Source organism: Fulmarus glacialis, unplaced genomic scaffold (assembly GCF_000690835.1).
Source record: "Fulmarus glacialis isolate BGI_N327 unplaced genomic scaffold, ASM69083v1 scaffold16104, whole genome shotgun sequence".
NCBI lineage: Eukaryota > Metazoa > Chordata > Aves > Procellariiformes > Procellariidae > Fulmarus > Fulmarus glacialis.
Window position 1 is genome coordinate 10,874 of NW_009208830.1, and position 9,075 is coordinate 19,948.

At 38.2% G+C, this 9,075-nt stretch overlaps 1 protein-coding gene across 1 annotated transcript in view; it reads right to left on the reverse strand.

Moving 5' to 3' along the window:
• The window catches only part of LOC104075965 (rap guanine nucleotide exchange factor 6-like), a 19,358-nt gene extending 10,608 nt beyond the window's left edge, over window positions 1–8,750 (reverse strand). The window contains exons 1-5 of the mRNA XM_009576644.1: window positions 8,710–8,750; window positions 5,853–6,073; window positions 3,217–3,408; window positions 1,615–1,749; window positions 138–251 (exon numbers count right to left, since the gene is read on the reverse strand). Coding sequence (XP_009574939.1) covers window positions 138–251; window positions 1,615–1,749; window positions 3,217–3,408; window positions 5,853–6,073; window positions 8,710–8,750 — 703 coding nt within the window. The remainder of the gene's footprint in view (window positions 1–137; window positions 252–1,614; window positions 1,750–3,216; window positions 3,409–5,852; window positions 6,074–8,709) is intronic.
• Between the last annotated feature and the right edge of the window lie 325 nt (window positions 8,751–9,075).

Here is a 9,075-nt window from a genome sequence, read left to right on the forward strand (position 1 = left end):
AGGTCCCTTCATTTTCCTGCGCTCACGCTCAGCTTCTGCCTTTTCGCTCTCATCCTCTCTTTCTCCCTTTTCACTTATGTCAGAACTGTCTCTTGCTTTCAAAATCATCCGAATTTTCTTTTGTAAATAAGCCCCACCTATTCCGTAGCTGCGCTGTCCACTGTTCTTGTTGCTGGTTTCACTGGCGAGTGATGAGGAAGAGCCAGAGAGATTCATCTGACTGCAGTTATCCGACCTTTGGATGTTACCAACTACAACAAAGTACACACAGGCAGATCTCGATAAGTGACGAGATAAATAACAGCAAAAATAACATCCTGATTTTAAAACATTTTTTCTTCAATCCTATTTACATATCACTTGGGTATAGCTCAAAAGAAAATGAAATCTAAGATTAAGTGGAATGTGTTCATGCCTAAAATTATGTCTTTCAGCTGTCTGTGAAGCACCTAATTTTAGTTCAATGAGCTATTAGCACTACATATAAAACAGGGTATGGATCACCTCAATCAAATTAGATCAGTGCTAAAAATATGCTGAAAGCAAGTTGAATTAATGAAGAAACAAAATATTATTTTCAAAGAACCAGATGAAAGTTAACAAAAATAACATGTTTATAAGCGATGCTCAAAAATCCCAGTGGAGCTAGGTTTGACAACCCAAGTAATTAAGCTTCTTATACTGTGTTTAAGCAAAATAAGTGGCATTCTCCTAAAGGAAACAGTATCTTGTGAAGGCAGAAGTGGACGAACTAGCATGATCTCCCACTGAAAAGGGTGAGAAGATGCAGTAAGTCACCATGCCATGCCATGCTAATCCAGTAGCTTTGGGCTGTCAGTGAGTCAAAAGCAGCGCAGAAGGGAGGGAGAAATGCCTTACACCGTTCAACAGTGACCACACCGGCTGACTACAAAGCGGTGTTAAGAGATTTCAAATGAATTCCCATCCAAGGGTGACTAATGATGAAGTGATGCGGGTCTTTTAAGATGAAGACATCAAAAATAAAGGGATTCTCGGGGCATCATGATAGACAGGGATGTATACAAAGCCCTGTGCACAAAAACAAAAAATGTGAATAGCCACTCGAGGATTTAGATGGATGCACTACTTTTGCAGCTATCAAACCCATCTGTTCTGGAGAACTATGACACCATTTTATCTCCAGCTCCATCTAATCACCTGATATTCCAGCCACCTCAGGCAAAAACATAAGATGTCTCAACAGCTGCAGTTTCTGTGGAACACTGTTGTCTTCAAGAAATCCCCAGGTTTGCAAATCCCATTCATATAACTGGCCACCTAAATCTGAACTGATACACTGGGGGGCATCAGCACTTTTCCCAAGGTCTATTAAGAATTCTGTCAGAAGCACTTAAATTGTTCCTATTTTTAAACAGTAGGTGACTTTATATAAATACATTGGAAAACGATGTCTATTCATAGAGAGACATGATTCTATTCTTGACATGAATATTCTGAACTACTATTTCTCTTACACGTCATTACCAACAAACATTCCTGCCACTGCCCACCCTGGTTTTAGTACAACACAGGCAGGAGTTCCCGAGACGGATGCTGACATGCGCACTGTGAACAATCACGCAGCACACGTACCTTTGCGTGGAGAGCCCTGAGGAGAAGCAGGTGGGCTGGAGTGCAAAGAAGATGCCATGGACATAGTGTCATCTGTTTGTTTCTTACTATTTACTTCCTCAGACAAGCTTAATGATTTCTGTGGGGAGCCTGTACCTACGAAAACAACAGAATCATTTACTGCATATTGTTCTTCTTTCGAGTTAGTGATACCTGTTTAAACTACAAATGTTGAACAATCACTGGAGTATTCAGCGAAGAGAGGAGCAGATGCTCAGATGAATTCTGCATGTGGAGGCAGTCTCCATTTCAAATTTAGATCAGATCAGCAGTGGCCACTGCTACTGCTGGCTGCTCATCTGAAATGTGTTGAAACACCCCGGTCATAACGGAACCACTGCAACAGATACACTAGCCGTGGTTTTGACTAAGGACTAAAAGCTCTATAAAAGCTTGGAGGAAACCCTTGCCCATGACACCGTTGGGACAGTGTTAAAAACAATTTGCGTCACAGCCATCAAGTCAGTTCAAGATCTTCACAACCAGGAGTTCTCAAATCAGCACTCACGGGCACTATACACAACTTCGCAAGTTTAGCAAAACCAGTGTACCACGGTACTTCACAAACTGATGATTTGGTATATCTTGTTCTCTATTAGATCACCTTGCAGAGGACACAGTGCTGAGGAGTTAAAATGTAAGTTCTCAATAGCTTGTCAGATCAACACTGAACACTTAACACATAGGAATGAAGAAACCCCTCTCAGCAAAGTTTCTAGAACATATCAAGTTGCACAGGCTTTTAAGAGGAGACTTGAAATAAATACTAACTGGAAACACTATTTCATATGCTGCAAAATACTATTTTCTGAAGCTATTTTAATGGATATTGACGTTTGATATATCATAGAATCATTTCATATCATTTACTGACTGCAACTAACTTTATTTAAATAACCCACAATTGCAGCTTTCAAATGATACAACATTTTAATACATAACACTGTTTTGCAACTAGCAAATTTAGAGACAGAAAAAAACCTGATGCTCACTAGGAGCAACTAATAACATATGTTGCTCCATTTGACAATAATGTTGTTGTAACATTACAACAGAGCTTAAAGTATTAAATGTCTGTGATTTGTTTCAATGATTTCACCTAAATACATTATACTTCATTTTGCCATGAAAAGAAACAAGCAATGTTGTTCTACTCCATTTGTGCAAGATCCCTTTAGAATGCAGAAATACACAGTAAAAGACTTAACAGTACATCTGACCTGTTCGAGAGAGATATTAAGACCACTTTAGTTAGAACATGTTCTTTAGTTCAAGGAAGGGGGGGGGGAAAAAAAAAAAAAAAAAAGGAAAGTGACAAAGCAAGAGTATATTTGGAGATAGCACCTTACCATTAGCTGTTTTAAGAAAAGTTATTAAAGATTGTGCAAATGAATAAGTTAACGGCTCTCTTAAAACACAGTAATATGCTTCAGCTATTTCAAAGTGAATGAAGTAAATGAAGCACAATGGTATCTCAAATAATCCACCCAGCTACAAACAGCTCCTCCCTCTTCTTTACTTAATCTATAAAACTCTCCAGACAGGTGAACCGAAGATACTCACTGAATGTGACATGATCCTTTGCCAGTCCCTTTTTCCTACTGGGGTATAAATTCACAGTTGGAACCTGAAGAACTTGACTCATCCTGTTTTGTTGATGCTGATGGGCTTTAGTGGTTTGGCCAATTGATCTCATGGGTACTGGAGACATTTCTGAGGATTTCGCTCCTCTTCTCTCACTTAAATTCTTTGTCACTGTTATGGAAAAATTGCGTATAAATAACTTGCACTTTGAATTGCAGGACTATTACAGTCATTCTGAGTACAACCATCCAGACAAAGCAACCACGGTATGAAGCAGATAAACGTATTTGAAACCATTTCTATTCCAAACACACCCATCTCGTTACACTGAAGAGACTGTTACATGAAATGGCGTTAAAAAAACTAAACTCTTTGAAGTGTCATAGAGGTACTTTATCAAAAGACAAAAAATGTGATTTTTTTCTACCACAATTAAAGTCTGTATTTTAGATGTTTGTACATAAGGTGCAAAAGCATAACAGCATCTCCTTCAAAATTATGTAATGCCACCGAAGGGAAGAAGGAACGGTTGTTTTGCAATTGGCATCAAACCTTTCACTAGGTGGCACAATCGATTTACAACACAAGGCACCGATTCGGCTTCTACTTTAATCACACAGCAATTAATAAACTTTGAAGTTAAGGCCATCCAACTTCTCCTTAAATTCCCTTGGAAAAGTCTGGATTGCAGCATTACTGCTGCTCATTCCTTCTGCAAGCAAGGCCAGGAGAATCTTACTACTGAGACAAGAGACTGGGGAACTGTACCTCCTACTTTTCTGGATATGTGCAAAATAAAAAAACCTATCTGCACAAAACCAATGTGCAAAACCACGTACCAGGCTCCCTGATTCAAAGCTGCTTGGTCAAAATTTAAGTGTGGGTAAATGCACCAAGTGCAGAGGAACTCCCCCAGGAGTGGTTCAGCGCTCCCACTCCACCGGAACAAAAACCACGAGGGGGCTGGCAGTTCCCTCATGCTCCGCATCGCCCCCCCATCCTTCTGCTAGCTCTGCAAACTATGAGTATAATCTCAACCAGATCAATTACCTGTAGTTTTTGGTTTGGTGTTTGGTTTTGGGTTTTTTTTTGGGGGGGGGAGGGGAGGGCAATTTTTAAAAATAGGTACTTTAATAACATGCCACTCTACTATATATTTAGTTGTATATCCACTTAATCTTCATTTTCCTTTTTTGACGTTTAAGAAAAAAAGGACTTGATTTGCTTAACTACATGGAGTAAAACAGTCAGTATATATTCCCTATTTTTATTTCCAAATATCTACGGCTAGCACTGTGCAAACAGGATTTTAAATTATTTATTTAAAACAATTGAAAAACAACCTCATAACATTTATGTTTATCTCCTGGGCCTAGCATGGCCACCTGTTATGTTTGCACATAGATGAAGAGTTCATCCTGACATACTTTGATTTATAGTTTCGGCAGGGGCGTAAAGCGTAAAACCCACAACGGCGTTACCTCTACGTAGAAACATTCTGTGCTATTACATACCTGGCTGAACACAGCACAGGCAGAGCACCTCTACCAGCAATGTACGATGCCATGCATACTTCTATTCAGAGCTACCTGTGATTTCTGGCAACCTCAGGCACAAGGCCAGTGTGAACTCACAGAATTTAGCATTTTTAAAAAAGGAGTCAAATATGGCCATTTCCAGGATTCCTATATCAGTGCTATTTAAAAGGAAATGTTAAAAAAATTGCATAGGAAGGCACCTTACAAAATAACAAGGATTTGCATTCTCATACTGAATAATGGAAAGGGCTTAAAATTTCATCTTCAAGATGCCATCTCCTAGTCGTGTCTTTAACTTACCTCAGAGACAAAACGGTATTTGAGGACAAAAAAGTCTTAAAATGCTGCATTTGGACAACAGACAAGCATGAAACATTATTTTGATTAGCAAGGTTGCTACTCTTCCATTTTGAAACAAACCTACCTTTCAAGCAAGTGAAAATTTCTAAGGATCAAAATAAAATGCAATTACCGTTTCTCATTTTTAAATAAGAATTTACTGAACTGTGTAAGACAGCAGGTCAGATAACAGTTTGTTTAGTTAGACAGTTGCACAGGAGTTCAAATTATGAAAACTGTCCTGCTGTAGCCCTCAATTTTTGACTGTCAAGCCACGTCAATCCCATCAGTCAATATTGACCTAACTTCTCCTTCTCAACAATCTTGGTTTATTCTAAGCTTTAATCCATTGCAGTTTCCATATTGATTTTGTCTCTTTTCATTTTCTTGCTGTTCATATGGTAAACATTACTTTTATCCTTCCTAATTCTGTACAAGGACAGCAGGGCAAGAATAGAGCTAATGTACTATTGAATTTCCTTCCAGACTGATGAAAAGACACACAGTTTAAGAACTAAGGTCAAAATAGAAAACATCACTGAAGTTTTCTGAGCTCAACCAGGATCAGAAGATAAATGCTGGCTTGCTGAAATTGTTAGTACATGAATTGACAAACAAGCACTTACTAGAGTATTTTTTCTTGAAGGGAGAAGAGAAAGATCTTAAATGAGTATTTCTAGGGAAGGAACAAGATTTTTATAAATAGATCATGCCACCGTTCTGGATCACTGTACTTACGAGTGCTATATGCAGGCTCACACTGCAGTGACAATATTTGGATCTTTTCTTCGTCTGTCTCTACATTCAGGTTGGACAAGTACTGCTTCACCTTTCTCGCCATCTGGGCATCCTCGTACAGCTTCTTGGCATTCAGAAGTGAGCTGCGTCGGGCACGTTTTTTGTGAGCACCTCCCTGTACATCCAGCATGTTCGAGTTTGTGCTGCCCTGGCTCAGAGATCTATAAAAGAAAAGAGCAAAGCGGTAAATTTTTAGTTCTCCACAGCAATGAGGAGCTACAGTAGCACACGCCAAAGCAGATTAATACCAATAATCTTCAGTTAGGGCTAGTGCATGCTGATGCAAATGAGTTAAAAAGATGAACAGCATTAAAACACTTGTCTTAAAATATTCTGTAAACTGATAGCAGCAATTTGAGTCTAGAAAAGGATTGCATATAGAAGTGTGGAACTAGCAAGAATGAGGCGCAATGCTTGCGTAAAGTACCCATTTAGCTCTGCTAATGAATCGCAGTCTTGTTCTGCAAAACCCACGCTATTTTAACTGCCGATTGTAAGAGCGGACAAACTTGATAACTTCGTTCAATTTAAAGCATTTGGTACCCACTGTTTGCATTAGGCTTACAAAAGAAACTTCTTGCAATTCAGCTGAGTACAGAAGTGAGTGACTAATGTAATCCTCTTAGAAAACTAAGCTTCTGACAATGTTTAAATAAGGGGAAAAATTATGTTAAATATGCAAAGTACATTATATTACGCACTTAACTTCTTTCTCCAATTAAGTAAACACATTCACAGAAGAGCAGCTCATTAAAAAAAGGTATCCCAACAAAGGTCAGGAAGGCGGTGATAATATATATATGCCCAGACTTGTACAAACTTGCATCTATGAAAGATGATGCTCCTCAATGCTCCTAATTTTGAGCCGCCAATTCTATCAGCAACTGAAGCAAAAATAAATAATCCCCAAATGGTTCACGTACATCAGCTACCCTCCCTGACAGTCACTCCTATTCACGCTAGTCCTAACCCGTTTTTTAATAAATGGAGATCACAGTATACGTAACATGTAAATTCTAATGGAAAGTGTCAATAAAGTTGTTTGTTTGTTGTTTTTTTTTAAACATTCAGAGGAATAACTTTATTTTAAAAGGCTGAATTATTTGTAAATACATTTATCGAGATCTTGGGTGCATTTACACTATCACAAGTGGCAGAATAAACAATTTCCAGCACAGAAGAGCCATAATGGCTAAAAGAGTCAGAATGAAACATACTGTTTCAGGAAGTCTAAGGAATCCAGCACACTGAGCTTAGAAAAATAAGAAACAGTGGGAAACAGCTGACTGCAATATTTTCAAAGTCGTTAAATAAATAGATCAAAGAGAAAATATAAGCTTAAAAAATGGCAGTAATTTATAGCTTAATTAAATAAAAAAGTAATGCGATTATAGGCAAAGAGCAGCAAAAGGCATGATGGACTGTTCACACCTATTCAAACCAAGGGGGCACTCCTATCTCCTACAGATAAGAACAAAGCTACTATCTATTATACAACGAAACGGGAAACTACACTATGTTTATTTTTAATTATATAAATATTTTATTGCTTATGCACACACTGTTTTTAAGTCTGACTTTTTAAGGCAATTTAATTGAATTTCCTTTAAAAATTGTTTTTCCTTATTCACTTGTGTTCACAGTAATCCCAAGGGTTAGAAATTACAGTGGCTCCAGTTGGGTCCTAGGTTTTTCTCCTCAGGAGCTGCACCATGAGCAGTTGATTATTGACCACCTAATGCTGCCAGCTGAGCTCTCCTGCACCAAGGGCATCCACACTTTGCTGATTTCCCAACAGGGACCGGTATCCAAACCTGCTCTCCCCAGTTTGTCTAGCACAAGTCCTGGCACCGTCCCCACCACTGGTGGTGGCGGTAAATCTGTTCTCTGCATAGAAGTGCCAGGATACTCTTTGCTGATAAATCGTGTTGCCATGCCAGGCTTCCTCTGCGACTTGCAAAGCAATTGTAGGGAGAACAAAGCACCATGAGCACTCCTGCCTCCAACCTCTATGCAAAATGTCGACATACCCAATGTATAGCTGGCTTTAAACCAGATGCCCACAGTATGCAAAGCAGCAGAGTTTCAAAGTGCAAAGGCACATAGGCTTAGGTACACAGATAACAGTTTATGGGCAAAAAGACACATAAGAACACATAAGATATGGCTACAATCTTAAATTGTCATCTTAATTTCATCTTAAATCTCATCTTAAAATCACTGCCATGCGTCAGTCAGGAATTTCACTAGCCAGTCTTAGTACTCTCATTTGTAGTCATTCCATTATTCAGTCCTTGCACAATCAAGACTCCCAGTGAAATCAATGAGGATTTTGGTGTATGAAATGTGAGATACATTTCAAATACATACTAAAAATAAATACTTTGAAGCTTGAACTCAAACTTCAGGGGGGAAATTACTATATCATTATCACAATTCAAAGTGTCCTTATAGTTTAAAATGCAGAATGGCTTCAACTTTTCTGTTACATGTTAAAAAGCAAGTTATTTATTTCCCAAAATAGTTTGCCTTCCAATATAACTGCACAGCAGGGTTTTCTTTATGCATAAAGCCAAAACTCAAACAACTTATCTAGTACACAAAAGCAACTCAGAATTTTTATAGCTGCAGTATAACGTTGGCTGTAACTCCTTATTCCTGTCTTCCAAAAAGTATGTATTGCAGGGTTAATAAAATGCATGCTGTATTTCAGATGCATGCACTAACGAGGAGGATGCAGTATGTTAAGAGTTGCGTAATCTTTATTTATCTTAGTTGCATTCATCTCTACACTTACCCCAAACTTCTCCACCTCTTCTTCCTGTAAGCAAGAGCCATATACATTGAAGCATGTATTTGAACAGAAAAGCACAGGAAAAAAATAAAACAGTTGAGAGTCAGGAAGGAAGATGTAGACAGGAAAGAACAGAAAAGAAAAAATTTCTACACAGCAAAATTCTTCTCAAACAATAACACAATGTTTTAATGGAATGCAAGGGCAGAACTTGCTCAAATACTTCAATATGGAACATCTATCAGTTTTTTGTTTATCTTGAAGTTTAACCTATGAATTTAAAAACCAAACTTGCATTAAATTTTCCTGTTAACTATTTCCCATAAGTCAAGTTCAACTTTGATGGAGTGAGTGAAAACTGTTCAACTT